This window comes from Rhipicephalus sanguineus, chromosome 3 (assembly GCF_013339695.2).
Source record: "Rhipicephalus sanguineus isolate Rsan-2018 chromosome 3, BIME_Rsan_1.4, whole genome shotgun sequence".
In the NCBI taxonomy this organism is placed as follows: Eukaryota; Metazoa; Arthropoda; class Arachnida; order Ixodida; family Ixodidae; genus Rhipicephalus; species Rhipicephalus sanguineus.
In genome coordinates, this window is record NC_051178.1 from 2,839,274 (window position 1) to 2,862,575 (window position 23,302).

At 45.5% G+C, this 23,302-nt stretch overlaps 1 protein-coding gene across 2 annotated transcripts in view; it reads right to left on the reverse strand.

Moving 5' to 3' along the window:
• The window catches only part of LOC119386408 (ATP-binding cassette subfamily C member 4), a 1,176,877-nt gene that overhangs the window by 873,466 nt on the left and 280,109 nt on the right, over positions 1-23,302 (reverse strand). For both annotated transcript variants that reach the window (XM_037653719.2, XM_049414333.1), the window contains one exon: positions 22,598-22,723. In XM_037653719.2, coding sequence (XP_037509647.1) covers positions 22,598-22,723 — 126 coding nt within the window. The remainder of the gene's footprint in view (positions 1-22,597; positions 22,724-23,302) is intronic.

Sequence of the window (23,302 nt, forward strand, 5' to 3'; positions counted from 1 at the left end):
TTAAACTTTTCTTCTCACGTTAAGCGTGCTGCTATGCGGGGCCTTCGTTCTCTCGGATGTGTTTGTAGAATATCTCGAGAATTCAGGTCTCCCATGGCCCTACACAAATTGTACACGGCAATATGGCTTCCGCAACTTGAGTATGCGTCCGTGATATGGAATGGCATTGCTCAATCCAGCGGTAACACCATTGAACGAGTCCAGAAAAAATTCCTCAGCATATATAACCATCGCTTTGCTAAAAATGACTCTGGTTCTCGTTCAAGTACTGCTAAATTATTACCACTGCCATCACTTCACTGCCGACGAAATCGCTCTGATCTCTTATTTCTTTACAAGCTAGTCCACGGTATGATATCCTGCCCTGTACATCTCAATTGTGTAAATTTTCGAATTCCGCGTAAGTTAACCAGAGAGAACAGACTGTTTCATGTACCCGCCTGCTTCTTCCAACACTCTACCGTTCACAGAATACAAAGTCTCTATAATGTTAATTTTCTTGATCTTGACGTTTTGATAGCCCACAATCATTTTTTTATCCGAGCTTTGCTCTGTTTTGACATAGTGTGGCACAATGTACAAAGTCTTCTCTTCTCAGTCTTTCCACATAGTTGTATATATGCAATCTAATTTTTTATGCCCCGTCAATATTTCTCGTGTTGTCTTATTTTACTCCTCCCCTTTTGTGTTCATTTCTCTTTGTCTACGTGTTTTTGCTCTTTTTATTTCTGAAAACTGTATTGTATTGTTTATTTTTATTGTTTTTTTTGCGTGCGCCAGCACAAAGACCTTACGGTTGTTCCTGGGCACGTTAAATAAATCATTGATTGATTGATTGATTGATTATTATTATTATTATTATTATTATTATTATTATTATTATTATTATTATTATTATTATTATTATTATTATTATTATTATTATTGTGAATTCTTGGCTGCATGCTGCACTATAATGTTTGGCTCACGTGTTCTCAGGAGCCCCGACTACCGATCAGCAGCATTTTCTGGCTGTGCTCAAAGAGTTATGCAGGGCCCCTTTAAGGGCAAGAAAATATACCTGAAGAAAAGATTTATCTTTCACTGAAACGTTCAATTTACACCGAAAATAAAGATAATAAAAAATTTACGGGGGGGGGGGGGACTGTCGCAGCTGCAGATTTTCTGCTTGTGGGGAACAAGCTATAGGTGGATCTAGCCTGGCAAAGGATTGCTGGCAGTTGCTTTGCGAGAGTGTCTCCTTATATCTTGTGATGTTGACTGCTGAAAGAGCTTAAAGAAAGCCAAAAAATAAAGATAAAATTGTTATAGTGAATAAGAGGCTGGGTCCGAGCTAGTTGGTACACTGACATTATGAAACCGTTAAGCGCACAAAGACGGGAACAAGAAGACGACACACAGAGCGCTACTTCCAATTGATGCTTATTGCAACACAAAAACGCCATATATGTAGTCTCTTCACTCAGAAATGGCTACTGCGCATGTTTGAGAGCTGAGCTATCAGCGTCTCTCTTATTCCTACACTCTCCTCTCTCCCTTTTTTTCTTTTTTTCCCGCTAACGATAACAGGCTTCGTTAGCGCGTGCATGGTAACTGGGCGGTACAGAAAGAGCACTTGAATCACACCAAGCATTTCTTTAACAAGAATCATAAAGGCAAAACCAACAGGGTGAAAAGGTGACGTACCAAAAATGAACAAGGGTATTACAAATGCTGGCCAGCATAAATGAACAGGAATGAAAAACAAATGCGGCTAAACAATGGAAGTCGTCAAAAGGTAAAAACGGTATGAAAACAGAGGTCGTGAGAAGGTAAAAAAGTATAAAAAGATGTAAAAAGAACCTTAAAAGGCTTAAAAACCTAAAACGTAAGAGCAAAACTAAGTAAAAGTCACTGGTTTTGCAAAAACGCCAGCTCTTTGTTCGAAAGCGATACAGATGGCATGCTAACACAACTCATTTATGCTGGCCAGCATTTGTAATACCCTTGTTCATTTTTGGTACGTCACCTTTTCACCCTGTTGGTTTTGCCTTTATGATTCTTGTTAAAGAAATGCTTGGTGTGATTCAAGTGCTCTTTCTGTACCGCCCAGTTACCATGCACGCGCTAACAAAGCCTGTTATCGTTAGCGGGAAAAAAAGAAAAAAAGGGAGAGAGGAGAGTGTAGGAATAAGAGAGACGCTGATAGCTCAGCTCTCAAACATGCGCAGTAGCCATTTCTGAGTGAAGAGACTACATATATGGCGTTTCTGTGTTGCAATAAACATCAGTTGGAAGTAGCGCTCTGTGTGTCGTCTTCTTGTTCCCGTCTTTGTGCGCTTAACGGTTTCATAATAAAATTGTTACATTGTCCTGCCCAGTTCGGCTGGATACTCTACATTTGAAAAGAATTGACGGGCAAACCTTTGATCCTGTTCGTTTTATGTTAATTAGGTTACAGCATAGTAAATGACAAGAACTGCTTACTAACAAGACTGCTAGCTGTAGTCAAATTTTGGCTCTGTAGTGCTGCCCAAAACTACAGTAATAAGCTCACTGGTGTTATCGGTCATGTAATCACCACATGCGATATTTATGTGGTTTAAGGAAAAGAAAGCTGCGCTGTAATTGGGCAACTACTCAACTAGTTGCATTGAAAGATTATTCCTCAAACAATTGAGTCTTCATACTGAACTTACTCTGCTCACTGCAGACGGTGCAGGTAGCACCTTCTGGTTAACCTCTCTGCCTACTCCTTTTCTGTTTCTTTTTTTTCCACTGTTAAGGGTGCCATGCCTTCACACGCACACATTGTCATTGGCGGTTGCATAATCTCTGATGCTCGCAGCTGTGTCCAAATACTGGTGATGTGAACAGTCCTCCTTGTGTTCCTTACATGTTGTTTTAGACAGGACTTTTATTGCAATAACACAAAATACGACAAAGCCTTCAAAGGAAGTGTTCTGTACAGTTGTTTTGCACCGCAAGTACAGTGCATTCAGTGGTTCAGATATATTCGTAGTCTGCAAGTGTGGGTGTGTAGCCTATTGACTAAGACGCTCGTCTTCTGACCGTGGGTGCCCGGGTTCAAACTCAGCCCCGCCAAAAAGATATTGTTTTATTCACTTATTTCTTTATATCGATGATCACCTTACATGACAGAGGGACAGTTTTCTTGCGAGAAAGCATAGAAGTGTCAGTTACACATTTAAACCCATCCAATATTTGAGTGCAGGCATTGCTGATAGCTTCTTGACTCATCATTTGCTGTGCACAACCCATGAGTGTCGTTATTTCCTGATATATATTCAAGCATTTCAAAAAGTACAAGCATTAACCCCCTTCACCAGCAGCTCATTTTGCACAGGACTCGTCAATGCAGGACAGGGGACAAAAATTAAAATTGCAGTTTACTGTGTTTCGGCAGCAAGCTGCACTGAGTAATATAGTGTCACTAGGGGTTCCCATTTTTTGTGTGCAAGTACTATGCTGCTTAAAATTCAAATAATGCTGCTGCAGTGAGAAGAGTGCCATTCATCCCATGAAACATTTGACTAATTTCAATGAATGCACAGCTTTTTTCTGGCACTACGCGGCGGCTCGAGTGCTCTATGCGGAGGCTACGAACAAGAGCGCCAAAAATATATATATGTGGTTGTCCCAGAAGACGTGCGAGCTGCGCTGCAAGAGGCCTGGCACCAAGTAAATCAACTAGATGCATGTTTAAATAAGGTGGAGTACTTTTAAATATTCTTATCTTACGTGTTTCTCTAGCAGATTGCACTGCTCTTTCTCAGCAGCTTGTGCAAAAGCAGATCTATCGCATGTCGAAATGGTTTACACAAAATGGTGGCATGTATGACAGTGTACTAGTGTTCTGATTAACAAAAGCTCTACACCGTGCACACTAAAATACCAGACTGGGCACACTAAATATACCAGACCGGGCACAGTAAAAACACGCCAGACCGGGCACGCTACAAAACACGGTAGACCGGGCACACTAGAAACCCATCAGACCGGCCACACCAGAAACACCAAAGCCGTGTCTGAATTCACGCTGTGGGGTATACGGGCAAAAGCGCCGGACACGGGCTAGTGTATTTTTCAACTGGGGTCGTCAGGGCTCAGTCTTGTTTCCGTCGTGTTCTTGAAATTTTGTCGCGGTGTCGTCGTCAGCGGCGGAGGATCTTCGGTATTTCGTCGCACAGCAACCGATTGTTGCTGCCATTAGTTTTCCGGATACGGGCTAGGTGACCGGCTCCGTGTTGGCCCAGAGTACGGGCGCCGTTGGGGAGAGACATAGCGGCCTGGCCACGGCGATTGGGAAGGCCATCGGGTGGTCCACTCCGCTCTTGCGAGGTAGTCGGCGATGTCGCGTGGTCGTTCACCTCGCTCTGGACACGGCGCGTTGACGGCGAAGCCGCGTAGTCCCATCTGGCGTTATTGGCAACGACGGTAGGTATGGCCGGCTTCCCCGCAGTGATAGCAGAGTGGGCAGTGGACAGGGTCGCGCCAAACTGCGGCCTTAGGGGCGTAGCGCTGGCCGACAGGCGGGCAGTAGGGCGTCGGTGGCGGCGGCGGCGTCTGGCGACGGTACGGTGGTGGCGTGGGGTCATGGCGTGGGAGAGGAGGAGGGCGGTGCGGCGGTGGGTACTGCGGTGGTGTAGCGTCTTGGCGAGGGCGGGCTGCAGCAGCAAAACTCATAGCTAGCGGCTGCGGCTCTGATGGCTGAGACCCACCCAGTGACTGTTGGACCTCCTGGCGCACGACATCGGCGATGTAATATACCTGAGGTTGCGATGAAGGCCAACTCCTCCGCAGCTCCTCTTGCACGATTGCTCGGATCGTCTCACGCAGGTCGGCGGATCCTAGAGATTGATAGTCTGCGTAGCTTGTGGCCTGGAAACTGCGGTTGTATTGCCGTGTTTGCATCTCAAGCGTTTTCTCGATTGTCTAAGCTTCCGAAGGAAATTCAGCGACCATCTTCGGCGGGTTCCTTATCAATCCAGCGAAGAGTTCTTGTTTGACAGCCCGCATTTCCTCGACTTTGGTAAGGCATTTGACAAGGTAGCTCATCAACGGCTACTGCTGAAACTTTCACACCTTAACCTTCATCCTCACGTTCTAGGGTGGATCAAACAATTTCTGACTAACCGTTCTCAATTTGTGCAAATAAACAATAACACTTCTAACCCACTACCAGTAACATCAAGCGTTCCACAGGGTTCTGTGTTAGGTCCCCTCCTTTCCTAATATATATTAATGAACTACACCTTTGTGTCTCTAGTAATATTCGCACATTTGCTGACGACTGTGTTGTTTATCTTCGGAAACAGCGCGAGCACACGGGACAAGAAAGACAGACAGGACTTTGCGCTGGCTAACAACATGAGCGTTTATTTCGTGCGAACACATATATACGCTTCCTTGGAAATAGATAAACAAGAGAGGATGAGGGAAAGGGAAAGGGGAAGCCCTACGCCTGCGCCGTGACTAATGCATGAAAAAGCAAAGATCAATCACGGAGGTAATTAATCTCCTTGTTGGTTAGTGCGATGGACGGTGCGCTTACACATGATGGCCCGATGGAATGAATCGTGAACGCTTCATATATTTCCCGGGCGTGGCAGTCACGATATTTGCGTAAGATACGCGTCTGATCGAAACTCGGAGTGCAACCGCACTCGGCACAGTGGATTGCCAGATTGCTTCCAGTCTTGTCCTTGAGATTGTTCTTGTGCTCTCGCAGCCGATCATTAACGCAACGCCCTGTTTACCCAACGTAGCGGCCACCGCAGGACGTTGGTATCTCATAGACGACCTCAGTCCTGCAGGGCACAAACCGCGTCGCATGTTGCTTCTTGCAGATGGAAGGATTTGGGAGAGGGGCGTTCACTTTTCTGCACAATGATCCTAGTTTGATTGGCGCAGAGAACACCACCCTCACGCTGGCACGTGCGGCAGCCTTCTTGATTTTGTGCGAAACACCGTGCAGATAGGGTATGACCGCCACTCTTGCCCTGTCATCTACAGCCCGAGGTTTCGCCGGCTTACGTTGCTCCTTCAGGATGACTTCGGCCAACCCCGACAGGAATTGGTCAGAGAAGCCAGCCTTCTTCAACCTGCACACTTGATTGGTGAAGCTTGAGGCGATTTGATGCTGACAGGACCTAACAAGAGCATTCTTCATAGCGGAGAGCGCGATGGCCCTTTTGACAAGCTTAGAATGATGAGATGAAAATGGAAGCAAGTCTTTCTTTGAACGAGGTGAATACTCCCAACACGTGTGCTCTGCACTAAACTTCATCTTGAGGTCCAGGAAGCGTAGTTGACCGTCCTCCGGAAGCTCCCTCGTAAACGAAAGTCCAGGAAAGTTAGCACCAAAGCACTCGAAGATCTCTTCAACCTTGCTACGGCTTTCTGCCGAGTTCTCACGATAAAAAATCAAGAAGTCGTCGACATACCGAAAGACTTTCACCCAACTGGTCGCGCCGACTGAATTTTGTAGTTGTCTGTCATAACGGGCCAGAAGCAGGTCGCTCAGAATCGGGGCGATACACGACCCGATGCAGACGCCTTCTTTCTGCACATACAAGTGGTCATCTTGTTTGATGACGGTCGAGCTGAGGTACAGGGAAACCAAGTCCAAAAACCTGGAAACACTCGTGCCGACGGAATTTTGGAATCGTGTAGCTCCGTATTTTTCAATGCCGTCTCGTACTGACACTGCAAGGGCGGCTTGGGGCAGAGAATAATAGAGGTCCTTGATGTCGATTGAGAAGGCTTGTACACCCGTAGGACAAGACACTTCCAGGAAATTCGATACTTCAGATGGCTTCCGGATGAGGAACGGGTCATCAACTTCGAGCAGCTTGAGGCCCTTCTACAAGAATGCGCCCAAGCATTTCTGCCAGCTGCCGACTTCCGACACAATCACCCGGAATGGTGAACCTTCTTTATGCGTTTTTACAGTGAAGAACGCAGACAGGCAAACTTCTTTGGTGCCTCTAATTGAAGCAGAAAGCTTCAGCAGGCCAGCATCATTGCATTTTTGTAGGGCTAGCTTTTTTGCTTTTGTTGGGTGGAAGCCCTTCCCCTCCCGGAAATTGTGTCGTAAGGCTGCGTCGGCATTTGTACGATACTTATCAGAAGACAAGACGACGAAGCCGCCGTCTTTATCGGCTTGCAGAAGCTTGAGATCGTCCCTGCGGAGTGACTCAACGACACTCGAAAGATGCGGGCGCCGGATGCCTGTCAACCGAGCTGGGAGGGCTTCCACGCATTCAGCAACAACACGATCATTCTCCACGAGGGCTGCGCGGCTAGCTGTGCCTCTAACGAGGGCGATTAGTTCAGTCTTGTCTAGCTTGGGTGCGACTGAAAACTTCGGTCCTAAACCCAGAACTTGTTCAACTTTTTGAGGTATGTCGACGCTGCCAATCCTCTGAACGTTTTTCACTTGACACGACGGCGCGTTCTTCTTGGGAAGTCTGCAGAGAATATTCTGCCACAAGAACTCGCTCACCTGGGATGCCGTGCGCAATTCTTGGTGAAAGCAATGGTGCACACGCTCAGGGGAAGTACGTCTAGAGCACGCCAAGAATAAGGCGTCCTTGAGTAGGCCAATCTGCCTCCAGGTTTCGGATCTCAGGATGCGGCACAATCGCATGGCGTGACTACGAGATGGCTGGAAAAATCCTACGATCTGGGCGACGGGAGGAGGCAGGAACGAGTTTCTGATGGCGAACGAAAGCAGCCGAGCACTGCACGTCGCATGGACCAGAAGAGCTGTACACACGGAGGGTTTGAAAAGAACACATGATGGAACAGAGCTCGATGTAGAAGAAATGTACTTTAGGAGGGTGTCAACTTCAGCTTGTTGGCATGGCTTCATCTTCGGAAACAGCGCGAGCACACGGGACAAGAAAGACAGACAGGACTTTGCGCTGGCTAACAACATGAGCGTTTATTTCGTGCGAACACATATATACGCTTCCTTGGAAATAGATAAACAAGAGAGGATGAGGGAAAGGGAAAGGGGAAGCCCTACGCCTGCGCCGTGACTAATGCATGAAAAAGCAAAGATCAATCACGGAGGTAATTAATCTCCTTGTTGGTTAGTGCCATGGACGGTGCGCTTACACATGATGGTCCGATGGAATGAATCGTGAACGCTTCATATATTTCCCGTGCGTGGCAGTCACGATATCTGCGTAAGATACGCGTCTGATCGAAACTCGGAGTGCAACCGCACTCGGCACAGTGGATTGCCAGATTGCTTCCAGTCTTGTCCTTGAGATTGTTCTTGTGCTCTCGCAGCCGATCATAAAGAAGAACTTTATTTATTTCAACATTCGGGATGCTGATCATTAACGCAACGCCCTGTTTGCCCAACATGTGTAAGCGTACCGTCCATCGCACTAACCAACAAGGAGATTAATTACCTCCGTGATTGATCTTTGCTTTTTCATGCATTAGTCACGGCGCAGGCGTAGGGCTTCCCCTTTCCCTTTCCCTCATCCTCTCTTGTTTATCTATTTCCAAGGAAGCGTATATATGTGTTCGCACGAAATAAACGCTCATGTTGTTAGACAGCGCAAAGTCCTGTCTGTCTTTCTTGTCCCGTGTGCTCGCGCTGTTTCCGAAGATGAAGCCATGCCAACAAGCTCAAGTTGACACCCTCCTAAAGTGTTGTTTATCATACTGTACCTAATGAAAATGACCAAATTTTGCTTCAATCTGACCTCAATATTATTCAGAACTGGTGTGATGATTCGCTAATGTTGCTAAACTCTTTTATGTGCAAGGTTATGTCAATAAGCCGTCGTCGCATTCCCTTTATCTCACCTTATATCATTCATAATGAACCCATCGAATCAGTCAAATCATTCAAATACCTACGCGTCACACTATCCTACGACCTTGATTGGTGCTTACATATTAACAACGTCATAGCATCAGCTAACAGAGAGCTAGGATCCTTTAAACGTCACGTAATAAAAGCTTTCCCCCACGTAAAACTTTTAGCGTACACATATTTCATCAGACCTAAACTAGAATACGCCTCTTCTATCTGGTGCCCACATGAAACATACCTCGTCAATGCCCTTGCGCAGATAAGTTTTCGTGCCTTCTTTCTTTTCCGCCGTTGTGCATCTATTCAGTTGTTAGTCGGCGTTTGCGGTGTCCTGACTTCTTTCTTGTGTCCGTGTTTGCACGCCCTGTCTTTTTAGAATGAATCCGTTCAAAGTCGCGCTACTAGGTTCATTCACTCAGCATATTCATACGACATCAGCGTATCATCATTAGAAACAACCTCCCATTTGCCATCTCTTTCGCACTGACGTCGCACTTCCAGCTTATCATTATTTCACAAATTTTCTTTTACAGTCCCCTCGCCCTCGCACCTTACATCTCACCACCAGCATGGGTTTCACATGACAACGGTCATGCTTTAAAATGACAGGGCGTGCAAACACGGACACAAGAAAGAAGTCAGGACACCACGGCGTTTGTGGTGTCCTGACATCTTTCTTGTATCCGTGTTTGCAAGCCCTGTCTTTTTAGAATGAATACTTACCAACTAGCTCAGCTCTCTGTTATTCTAAGCTTTAAAAGTTGCTCGCCACAAAGTGCGCACTGTCACATTTTCATCTTCTTTTTTCTTTCGTGTAGTTGTAGATTGGAACTGCCTTCCCTACGACATCGCCGCTATCACCTGCTCATCGGCGCTCACGGAAGAAGTGTCTGCATTTTTCTCACCATAAAATTTTCTATTGTTTTGTAATCTCACACCTTATGTAATACCCGTGTTGGGGCCTTTAAGGAATAATGAATGAATGAATGAATGAATGAATGAATGAATGAATGAATGAATGAATGAATGAATGAATGAATGAATGAGGAACCTGACTTTCTTCTCTTCGGGCATACTTGGGTCGGCGTGTCTAAACACGCGATTGATCTCTTCCGTGTAGATGGCAATCTCTTCATTGGGCAGCTCCACACGCGTCTCCGGCATAGCTTCTGCCCGTTCCTTGCGGACCACGCTCGTGAACGTGCTTAGGAACGTTGTCCAAAATAGATCGCATGTTTGTAGCGCGGATTCTAGGCTCTCGAACCACGTCCTCGCGGCGTCTTCTAGGTAGAAGTAGACGTGACGCAGTTTTTCCTCAGAGTCCCAGTTGTTGAAGCTGGCGATTCGGTCGTACGTCTCCAGCCAGCTTTCTGGGTTTTTAGTCGATGATCCATGGAAAGTCGGCGGCTCCCTGGGTGGCTGCATCACTACTGTCGCGCGTGACACAGCGGCGGTCAACGTCGCTGTTTTGTTCGGCACCGTGGTTTCTCGCTTCTCGGGTAGGAGTCCGTATTCGGGTTGCAAGCCTTGTAGCCTGCGGCTAGCTCGCTGTTGCACGAGGTCTTCGATGTCTTCCTCACGCTGTGGGCTTGGTTCCCTGCTTTTCGTAAGTGTCCGGAACATCAACGAAGCAGCACCTCCACCAGATTTCACGCTGTCGAGACGTCGACGAAGGCAGCAGTCGGCGTGTCGAAGATGAAACTCTTTATTTGGCCGAACTTATGGCCGGAAAGCGGAACGTGCAACTACAGCATATCTATCCCGAAGCCTGGAATCGGCTCAAAACCGCGCTGCTCGCTTTATCGTCATTGACTACAACAGGCATTCTAGCGTAAAAAATCAAGCAGTCGCTCTCTTTTTGCTCCCTCGCCTCCCGCAGAAACATTTCTCTTCTCTGTCTTTTGCACAGAATCAACAGCAAGCATCGTTCTTTTTTGCACTTCACAAACTTCATCGATGTTCGCAGCGTTTGAAGCATAACCTCAGTTTTCAGCGTCTATACGGTCACACTAACGCCTTTTATTTATCTGCATTACCACGTGCATTGTACTGTGGAGCAATCTTCCTGAGAATAGAGCGAACGTCAATGAGACCGAGGTATTTAGGAGGCTGCTTGAAAAGCTGCCTCTTGAGCCCTAGAAGTGTGAGTCTTATTTATGTACTGCGGCTAGTTTCTCATTCTTATTCTGGATAGGTCACCTTTAACGTTGTGTAATGCTTTATCCCCATTTACTTTGTGGCTTTCGTTGAGAAATATTTCATCAGTTGTATTACGCTTATGTATGATCGTTCGAACTGTATAATGTCATTGTTTGCAATGTCTGGTTTGGTTGTTTCAATTTGCGCAGCCAAGACTTTGCGTATGTACAAGCATATTGTTTATATTTTTCTTTCACTTTACATTTGCTCTGATTCCTCTATGTAAAACAAATCAAAATGCATCCCCCCTCACTAAATGTTCCCACGTGGAACCCGTGAGGTACTTGAATAAATAAATAAATAAATAAATAAATAAATAAATAAATAAATAAATAAATAAATAAATAAATAAATAAATTCTCACCGTAGGCAGGTTCGAGTTAAACTGCAGACAGTCACAGACACGATACGGATGTCCAAACAGCAGAGACAGAACCTCGCGCTGTAACCAAGCGTTCGCACATCTCATGGATCTGCGGACACGTTGTCGTTGGTGGGCCTTCCATCACTTCGGGGCCTCCATAGCTTCACAGCCATTTGTTCGGCTAACTGTTGCATTCTTCACTTTTAGTGGACCAGTGGTGAGTAATGTGGTTTACCCAAGTGCTTTGCACGTACCCGTTTATGATGTTTTTTGGTTCGCTGAACAAGGAACGATTTGTTAAAGAGCTTCGCTGTTAAAAGCATGGCTCATGCCACTGTCATAGGAATCGCTATAACACGAAAGTGAAATGTGTTTTCACAGACGTAGTTGAGCGTTTGTTTTGCATTCTTTCGCCCCAAGGGCGAAGGAATGAAGCTATAGAAACAAATTGTGATGTCACGCGAAGAACGGCAAGCAGCTCGAAATTTGCAACGTGCTACATCAAGCAGAAAGGACGCACGGAACAAACATACACAGGATGAGCGCGAACTAACTGTCATAGATGTAACTTATTTCTGTGTGAACAGCACGCTCCTTTCGTAAAAGCGGCCGCTGCAGTGCTCTCAACGCAAACTACCGGTGAGAGCACAAGACGTACAAACCACCGCCATCACGAGATAAGCGCGCGCGCACGAGCGACCACGCCCTGTAGCGGCGCGCGTTTATCGCAAAGCGTGGGCCGACGACCTTTAAAGAGCGCCCTGCGAGCCCTTCGCGCCATCTGGCTATTGATAACGAAAACACGCTGATTTACCAGTGATCTCTTAGTACCGCCATCGGCAAATGGTGTATATAAATAGCTCGCCGTTAGCATGCAAAAGAACGTGCCATCTGTGGCCGAATCGTTTCGCGCCGCGCGCTGCGGAGCGAGGGATCGTAAGTTCGACTTCCGGTGACGGAAGTTTTTTTTCTTTGCAATCTTTTAGTCTTTATGTTTTACAACGTCATACCCGTGACCGAAATACGTCAATCCAGCCGTGGTGGACCCCGGGATAAAACACTTTTTTGTTAAAAAACAACGACACCCTAAAACTTATTTCTAATTTAACGCTAAAACGTAAAACGTTCAATACAAGGGGCTCTGATATATGGAAACTGCCGAGGTCTAGAGCGAACTATCCCTATGAGATGCTACGTTTTAGACTACCCTGCCACTTAAACAGAAAAACATAATATAACGCTTCACATGGTACGATAGAAAAATCACGCATGCATCCGCGAGTATTTATGTGCTGATGCGGCGATGATGCGGTGTATTTCTTGAATTAAAGGTTCCGCGTTTTCTTTATTTGTGAGTCTGTGCATCAAGTTTCATATTTTTGCTATGGCATGGAGGGTTTCGTATATTTCAAACCGTAAAGTTTGTGTTTGAGGTGCATCATTCTTCCTTTTTGTTTTTTCTTTTCTTTCTTTCTGCTTGCTCTCGAGCTTTTCGTATTGTATCAATGGCCAGTTTGTATATTTAAGTATGCATAATCGTGTATTACTTCAGTTCTGTATGTGAACTTTTGTTTTATAGTGTGTTTTTCTTACTTGTTTTGGTGCTACCCGAAAAATGGGGCCATGGACAACGTCAAGCATTGCTGGCTTTTAGTTCAAGGTCCTCAACATCATATGTATGTATGTTGAAGTAAAATTTGATTTGATTTGATTTGACGTTGCATTAGGACTGCTCCAACACTGGAGGCTGTTTATGTTAGTCGCTACCAACATATTTCGATATGTCTTCCGCTGGTGCTGAGCAACAAAGGGAATTTCTTGTTCGTGAGCAGCGTCTGACAGACAAGTAACTTCAGCGTGTCTAACTTCACTCTCGGGCTCTCTTTCCTCAGATTTCTTTTGAAGATTAACGTGAAATAGGCTTCTCCGAGGTCCGAGGTCCGTCACATAGTCATAGTCCCTGCGTTTTTCCACCACCGTGAAGGGTCCTTCCATGCCAAGACCAACTCTTTTATCAGATGGTAGGAGCAGCAATACCTTATCTCCGGGCGATAGCTGTCGAACTCTAGCTTTCCTATTAACGCGATAGCGTTAAAGAGCTCGTATCGCAGAAATTCCGCCGTCGGCGTCGGTGTCGGCACCATTGGTTGTCAGCGAAAAATCATCATCTTGTCCGTGACCGAAAAATCAAAAAAGCTGCAAATAAAATAAATAACAAAAATGTTGGGTCCGACTGAGAATCGAACCCAGGCCGCCTGCATGGCAAGCAGGTGTTCTACTACACAGCCACGCCTCTGCTTGGAGCTGCGCTGAAAGTCCCTTTCATGCTTTCCAAAAATACACGTCCTGTATACAGGTGTCACAGTACGAGATGTAATATCGCAGTAATTTTGCGTGGTACAAGCGTACATTGCCATCGGGCGTCACACCATGTCACTATCATAACGACTTGGTGGTTTAAAGACAGCCACCATTAAAAAAGGCACACACATTACTGCGCGTATTCCCTTAAGACCACGTAGTGGGTTCATCGTCACTTCGAAAAAGTTTCTCGTGCATAATTTCTCCTGTTTTTAAGCATGCTACCCATTACATAAGGCACATATTTTAGTGCACGCATTCTCTTAAACACTCGTAGTGTTCGAAGTGCGCACTAGGCGCAGGATATCGCTGTTGCGTTCAGCTCTCAAGGGCGAGGCTTAAGTGTCTCCCAATTTTTTGTAGTATTTCTTTTGCATGAGTTTCACTATCAGCAGTCCTTAATGTGCTTACCTTGCATGTGTTCGGCAGTCGCTCCTGTCTTCTTTATTAGAGTCCTGAAGAACTCGAACCTGGGGAGCCGGATGCCCCCAGATCAAGTTGGTGGCTCCGGCCCCTGTCCACAGCTTTAGATGCGAAGCAGCTTTTGCTCGGTGCTGTGTCCGTCCCTTGGCGACCGTCCGCTTTCTGCCACCTAGCATAACTATCTGTAACATATTGAGCGCGCACTCGCGCCAAGGAGAAGTCTTCTTCCTCTTGTTCTTCGACCGCCTTGATGATGGTACGTGCAGAGCGCTTTAGGGGCCCGGGCTGCCGTATGCAGTCCTAGCTTGCCGTAACGAAGGCAAAACCATGTGTGCTGGAACACGCTAGCGCGTTCGGGCCTGCGTAAGGGGCTTGGTAAGATGCTGTGGCCTCTGCCCTTACACGCTCTCAGCAATCACGTGATGGCGTCGGGGAACGAGATTCTGCACACGCGTGATGAACCTGCGTTGCATGTTGCAACAAAAGCTCGGGACAAGTAACAGCAACATCGACTACAGTGAATTCATGGTGTGCTCCACTTGCAAGGACGCGTCAACATCAGGCAAGGTGCCCGTGATGAACGGAACTGTAAGTCGACCCATGCGCTGCTTCGCATCCCAATATGGTTTCCTTTAGTGGGAGATGGTGTAATTTTTTTAAGAATTGACGTTGGTCAGCCTACAAATCTGCCGTAGACGAGATCGAATGACGAGAATCCAAGATTTGTTTGGGCATGCAAAAGAATGTGAGCCAAATATTTATCCCAGTGTTTCGGCCGTCCTTGACACATGCGGCGAATCATTTGTTTGAGAGTACCGTTGAAACTCTCCAAAAGGCCGTTGGCAAAGACGTGATAGGGGGTTTTGTGTAGCTGCCGAAATGAAAGTAATCACCCGAGTTCCTGCATCAGGCTTCATGTGAACAATATTCCACGGTCGGTCACTATCTTTCGTGGTACTACAAAGAACCCCTGGATTTCTCGGGAAACGTTGCAATTGCGAAGACGGCTCAAACGTTTAAAAAATCAGAGACGGTATCTCGAAAGACGTAGGTATACTGCAGCAAAGAATGTCTGAACTTGCTTCTCAAGTGAAAGCAAATCTATTGTCTGACAAGGAACGCTGTTATGGGCAACAACGTCCGAGTCTCATGTCTTCGTCTCCCGAGAGGTTCTGGAGTTTAATTTCGCCTAATACTCTGAATACTGATGTTTTTGAAATTGATGGTGTAGAAACTAGTGATTCCTCTGTCATTTCTAATGCTTTTAATGATCATTTTAGATCTGTTTTTTCGAGGGACAACGGAGTCCTGGAAACATTTGATGTGGAAGCCCACCCTTATCAGATATTGTGATAAGTGAAGAGGGAGTTTTTAATTTGCTTTTGAAACTTGATGTTAAAAAATCTTCAGGTCCTGATGGAGTACCGAATGAGTTCTTAAAACGCTATGCAGAATGGGTTTCAAAGCACCTAACAATTCTCTTTTCTAAATCTGAAAGATGGTCAAGTTCCGGATGACTGGGTAACTGCTAAAGTCAAGCCTCTACATCAGAGTGGAAATCCTCATTCTCTTACTAACCATCGGCCGATCTCATTAATTTCAACTTCCTGTAATATACTTGAGCATATAATACATAAGCATATTTCAGAAGTCCTAGATAAGCACAATATTTTGTCAGGTTCACAACACGGATTCAGGAAAGGATTTTCTACTTGTACTCAGCTGGTAACTACAGTTCATGATTTCGCACTATCTATAAATTCCGGAAAACAGGTAGATGCAATTTTTACGGATTTTGCTAAAGCTTTCGATACGGTCTCTCACAATAAATTACTCTTCAAATTGGAATTATTTCTTAAAAATACTCAGCTTCTAAACTAGTTTTCAGGTTATCTTTCAAATCGAAAACAGTACTTCTTTTTCAATGATCATTGTTCTCGTACAGTACCGGTTGCCTCGGGTGTCCCCCAAGGCTCCGTGCTCGGGCCCTTCCGCTTTTTGTTGTTTATAAATGATATATCACATGATATACCTGTAAAAGTCAAGTTATATGCGGATGACTGCATCCTATACAAGGAAGTAGAAAACCATACAGATCAAATTCATTTAAATGATGCATTTCAAAAAGTCATTGGTTGGTGCGATAAATGGCAGAGGTCAGTTATTTTAAAAAGACCGTTTTCATGAAAATTTCTCACAAACGTAACCCTATTCATTTTGCATGTTCAGCCCATAATGTTTTTTTTGCAGGAGGTACAACACTACAAGTACCTTGGTCTTTGGATTTCGAATGACCTTAACTGGACGAGACATATTAACACCGTAATAGGCTCATGCAATTACAAACTATTTTATCTTAGACGAGCTCTCCACTCCCTCCGTTCGCCTTACTGCATTTAAGACAATTATTACACCTACTTTAGAATATGCATGCATAATTTGGTACCCTCACACTAGAAAAAATATCAGCGAAATAGAAAAAATGCAAAAGAAAGCTGTTAGGTTTATTTATAACAGCTTCAGCCGTACTTCAATAACATGTTTATTAGCAAAAAGCCAACCTTCCAACACCTACACAAAGAAATATAGTATTGAGATTGAAATTTGTCTTCCAGTTAGGTAAAGGTTATTTTAAGTTAGACTTATCACATATAATCCATTTCTCCATAGGATATGCCACAAGGCAGAAGCATGCATTTACAATAACCACATTCTCCACCCGTAATAACACATTCAAGCATCGTTTTTTCCTAGGACAATTACCGAATGGAATAATCTTAGTAACGAAGTTGTTTCCCTGTCATCCTTGAATCTTTTTGCTGTGCAGCTCCAGCAGTGAGTGTTTGAATTCCATTACATGTGCTCCTGCTGTTTATTTAAATCACTGTAACGAACCTCCACGCGTCATCATCTTGAATGTAGCACTGATTTTATTATATGCCCTTATGTCTGTTTATTGCAAACCACTGTTTTGTTTTTTTTTGTTTTTTTTTGTTTTTTTGCCTCGTTTTCTTTTCTTCTGAAAGCGTGTACATACCTTACCTGTTCTATATTTATTTGTTTGCCGATTTCTAAATTTAGCCAATGTATATCCACCCTGCCAAAACCCTATGTTAGGGGTGCAGTATTCATTAATAAAATAAATAAATAAATAAATAAAATAAATACGGGAGAACATTTCTACTAGTGCTTCCGCTACAAGCTCGGTCTCAGTGCTCGGTAGTGCTACCGCACCCGAATAGCGTGCAGCGAAATCAAACATCGTTCGTACGTATCTATTCCTTAGATGGGGTTGGCGACAGAGGGCCAATAATATCGATTGCGACCCGCTGAATTAGTGCATCAATTATGGGCATATATCCCAGCGGTACTCACCCGACGAGTCATTTAGGTACCGTCCTATGACATATGTCACACGACTTTGCAAGATATATGACTTAAGCCTGTACATCCCGCCTATCAAATTCAGTGAGGACATGGTCTGCAGTCCTCCTTTGCCCCTGGTGACCAGTCGTAAGGTTTTCATGAGCCATCTTGACTACGGTGTTCCGGAGATCCTTGGGGACTACATGTTGGTTCATGTCTCGCCGTTCTGCGTGTGGTGGCGTCGGAAAAGAACGTCGCGTATCAGCACAAACTGAGTGACCGCCGACTTTTTGGATGTCATTTTCCTCCTAATACGGTGAAGCAAGTTCCTAGCGTGAGATATGCGCGCTGTAATTTCTGCAGCACTTTCCGGCTGATATCCAGGCATTGGACCTGAGGAATACGCAGATGTCTTGGCTTCGTTCCTTCTTTTCCTGAAGGCACCGGCACGTCGCCTTGCCGTCCTCTATCCGATGAGGCTACGTCTTCAGCTTCCTCTTCATGGGCAATCTGATCATGGGCAACCTCACTTTTCGCTCATGATCTGTCTGCGCTGCTATGCGCGCCTCTCCTCTTTCTTTTGCTGTCTAGTCTCTCTTTTTTTTACAGCGAAAGCTGTTATGAGATCATTTCACCGGCCGTTCTTGGCGCCGTAGTTGTCCGCCGCCGCCGCCGGTATCCGTAACCAGTATCGCTCGAAATAAGAAAAAAAACGAAATAAGAAAAAAATTCCAGGATGGAACGAGGTTCAAACCTGGGCCCTCTGCGTGGGAGCCCAGTATTCAACCTCTGAGCCATGCCGTTGCTTGAAACTGCTTTGCAAAAACATCCTATACAGGCTTCATGTCGGGAAGGCACCACATTAGCATATGCAATATAGCCTGGTAGAAGAGTAAAATAAGCACCAAGCGTCGCACAACGCGAATTCTGTAACGAGGCGTCACACAATGCGAATTGCGCAACGAGTATGTTGTTGAATGCTTCCAACCCATTACAAAGGACTCTGCCATAAATCTTCATCGTCATCAGGCACAGCATCAAAAAAGTGCACATAATGCCTTACATGCATTGAGCAGGTACCACGGCTCTCCATAGAATGACGAAAAATGGCATAGTGCCTACTTCCCTACTTCTCAAAAATTACAATGATTTATAGCGTAGTGGGTTCCTCGCAAGTGCACTTGTATTGGTTGCCAAGGAAGCCCATAAGCGCATGATCCACTTCCTCGGGGTCTCAGTAAAATTACACTGATTTATAGCGTAGTGGGTTCCTCGCAAGTGCACTTGTATTGGTTGCCAAGGAAGCCCATAAGCGCATGATCCATTTCCTCCGGGTCGCAGTAAAGTTCTTCGCCCCCCCCCCGTCTCTCTCCCACGTCAACGTATGTTATACAGCATGACGGGAGAAAGAAATAGCGACCGGGCGTCACGCAATGCAAATTACATAACTGGTGGGCCGTTTAGATTTCAACCCATTACAAAGGGCTGAGCCATAATTCTTCATTGTCATTACTCGTCGCGTCAACAAAGTGCACATAATGACTTGCAGACGTGTAGCTGGTGCCTCGCTTCTCCGCAGAATGACGAATAATGGCTTAGTAGATGCTTCCCAACTTCACAAAAATTATGATTTATGGTGTAGTGGGTACCTTGCTAGTGTACTTGTATTAGTAGCCCCATGAGAGCTTACAACGGGCCCTAGAAACGCCGCTCTTCCAGCTTTCGCTGTGACTGTGCTGCGGTTTCGGCGCAGGCCTGGCGTTTTTGTTCATTGCTCACGCATGCTAGCGACGCCACTCCACTCAGCCCCATCTCCTTCCCTAGATCCACTATCGTTGTCTTCTCATTTATTTTCGTCTGACGCACACAAACAACGTGGGGCTCACAGATGTAACGAGAGAGCTTATTCCTGACTCGCGGACGCCAGAAATTTTGATGGTTAAGGACGTTCGCCACCATGTTTGGTGATATCAGATGAGAAAGGATTCAACTGAACGCCTGAGAAGAAACGAAAAGTTTATATGTTTCACACTAGAGAGGAGTGAAAACCCAGCGTTAAGCGCCCCGCTTCACGCGATATACAACCGCGGAATCAGTCCTAAAGAAAACGTCCAGGGTCCGGCTTACCTGCCACCCGAAAGTTCCGAGCGCGTTTATTTCTCGAATAAAAGTAACTGTCTCAAAGTTTGGTTCGATATCCTCTAGGCAGGACATCGAACCAAACCAGGCGGACCTGAACTCAGCTGACATCCGTCAAAACTTCGGTGACTAACTTCAGGCGTAGAGATAGCTGACGTATACTGAGAGGTTCTGGCTCACTATCAAAATATTTCTGGTGCGAATATCTGTTTGTAATAGTATAAGTACTTGCAGTAACGCACTTGAAATATAACCGAAAGTTTACAGCAAACTTGAAATATTGCCTTGCTGTAGCTAACATAACGCCATGCATGTGCTGTCTTTAAGAACGACCGTATGAAAAGCTGTATTGCACTTTACAGCAGTGGTTATTACAGATATGTTCCCTGCTGGAGATTATTCTTGCTTTGGGAGGCCGGCGAAGTGTACATCTCTGCCCTTCTGTAACGCAGGCCAGGCTGACCGGGGCATACAGCACAGAAGCGCCTTCATTTACATTTGGCCTTTCTCCTAAAGCAAGGATAATCTCCATTGGGCAGTGTAAGACAGACTAACAATGCCTCAATGACCAATAGTCGGCGGAACATGGGCAACAGCTACTTAGGACTGTTAAAAACAGTGTAACAACTTTTTAATGTGAAGTATTTCTTAGCGAACCCAATGCACTTTGAGTGTCTATGTCTGTCTGTCTGTCTGTCTGTCTGTCTGTCTGTCTGTCTGTCTGTCTGTCTGTCTGTCTGTCTGTCTGTCTGTCTGTCTGTCTGTCTGTCTATCTATCTATCTATCTATCTATCTATCTATCTATCTATCTATCTATCTATCTATCTATCTATCTATCTATCTATCTATCTATCTATCTATCTATCTATCTATCTATCTATCTAGCCGCCTACATCTGTGTGCTGTCGTGATCGCCTCCGTAACTCAGTCTAGACCAAAATTGGCATGGGAGCGTTAGAAGGTTTGACGAATATGATTGTCAGGTCATGACATGAATAACGTGAACATCCTATCGCGTGCGTCGTCAAACCCTTCCCTCCAGACGCTTGTAGCAGATACCAGTACACCGTGGCCCTGTTAGACATACCCGTTTACCACGGGCCGCGGTATGCGGATGTGTGCCACAGGTGTTCGAGAGTTTATATCTACCCAGGAAAGGCGAGAACAGACATTCGTAAAAACCGACATCAGCAGCGTTTACCCGACGAAGTCAGCTATTCTACCACAGAGTCACGCCTGTTCTAGAAACTGCGTTGGAAGAACACCTTGTACAGGCGTAATGTCGGTGCCACATCAAATGTGCGTGTGGTGCCGGCTATCTAATCTTATTACAAAACAAAAAAAATGGCCGCGTATCTGCGTGCTTCGCTCCAAATGTCGTCTAAAGGCGATAGAAGAAGCGCTGCGTGAGATATGGACGCCATCTGGTAATACGTCGGGAAACATGAGTGCTGTGTTGACGGCTGGTAATCCCGGCGCAGCAGCAGGCGAAGACCGGCGGTGACCAACGCGACCGGCGGGGACGCCAGCCAGCCCGAACACGCGGCTTGGCGCGAAGCGCCGAAGTAGACGAAACGTCCGCACTCAACCAGTACTCTCCACACACTCTTTTATTTACACGTCACCTGGGTAAAACAGGAATGCCAGAGCGGCGCCCCATGGCATTCGTACAGTGCAATACGAAACCTAAAACGAAACACAACAATGAGCTCGTGCAGAGGGCACGGAGGAAGGCAAGTTTCAGCGCAGTCGCATTTCCAGCGCAGCTTAAGAAACTAGGGTCTCTAGAATTATGTGTCTATGTATTTTCTATTAAAGGAACACACCACCTACTAAATACCTAGTGATGTTGTGCCTCAGATATGCGTAATGTTTGCTTTTTGATCAACAATGTACATAAGTATGAACCTAGTCAGCCGCTCAAGATGGCTGGCCCTTGGGCAAGTGGTTCAACTTTGGCCGGGTGGCTGAATCGAGTGACGTGCCGACAAACAGAAAGACCGACTAAAATTTCTGCGTTTAAGTTCCCCAAGAAAGACTATTGTTCTTAATAAATTCTATATGTTTAGTACTACGCTACAGGCGTCATGTCACGTTAACGTCTGTGGTTCCAGTGTTGCCTCCGCTTTTATGACAGTCTAATACACATTACATTTGTATTTATAGACTCAGCAAGCTATATTCAAGCGTTGCTCGAACCCGGAGGAATGCGCTAACGAAAGTTACGTATGATATTCACATCATCGCGCCGTAAAGTGCACTTCGTTGGAATAATACTGATGTGTGTGCCCTAAATGAGTGCTGACGTTCCGTCATACCAATGTTACCCAGTAAACGCCAGTGGTGTCGACGTGCCTGGTCAGCTAACGATGTGCACACAACTACTACACTTACAAAAACACGTCGATCCCCCTCGTAACATGGCTCATAGCCGAAAAATGCGGCGTAGAACTACTCGCCGACAGCGTTGCATGAAACCGATTCACACAAAACGTGGGATCTGCCATTTTTTTTTTAATTTAACGTTCCTTTAGCCCCTATTGATAGTTATCAAATAACTTTCAGCTGGTTGTCGGCAGTAGCGTAGCCAGGGGCATACAGAGCACATTTCGTGCTCTGAATTACCATGACATATTGAGCACAAAATGACACTCGACCACATCTGCCTGCCTGACCCCCACTTCAGATCAAGGAGGTGCCCCCCCCCCCAAGAAAGGTTCCTTCCTAAGCCCCTGGTTTCGTTGGCCAATAGTGGACAAAATGTTGGTTACTGGTATATAGAACGCTTAAAAATGGTGCAACGGTAAATTTACCGTCGGTAGGTTTTGTCGACATTTCCCAATAGATAGTATTTTGATGGTCTGTACAAATTTCGTGAGGGAGGACGACTGTGGAGCTGTACTCACTGGCGCGTGTCGTTCACCAGCAGGGCAAAGGGCATCTCCCATGTGTACATCTTGATGACACGCATGCCGGCAACGAATTCGTTGACCAATCGGATGCGCTCGTCCGTTAAAGCAGCTGTCTTGGCCCTGCGAAAACAAGATAACATCACGCCATGACTCTAATACGTGCCTAGATATCTGTCAACTCTGGAAAATGTCACGTAAAATTTGGGCTACTTCCGCTTTGTCCTTCCGTGGAATGTTCTAGAAACAACCTACTAGAATAATGCAAAGGTGATATATCACAAATGACTGAGCAGTCGAAATATATTCTATTGGAAATGAAATCATTCAGTTCGACCGGCTAATCAAGCGAGCAGTTTGTTCGTGAAGCACATCATGCAAACCAGGGCTGGGCAGTATCGCGATACAAGAGTATCGCGATAGTATTTCAGAGATACTTTTAAGTATCTGTATTTCTGTATCGAGATACATTTGAAAAATGTATTTGTATCTCAGTAGTGAAATACATTTACGATGTATCGCCTGTATCGCGATACTATGCAGGACACGGGTATTTCGTTACACTGTTTTTTGTGTCGGAAATGATTTGAGGCGTGTTTCCAATGGGGGAATGGCGTTTTTTTCTCTTTTTTGTGCCAAGACAAGCAAAGGCGCGCCGCCGGTCGCCGACTGATAGGGCAGCGATGGTTTCCCCTCAAGCAC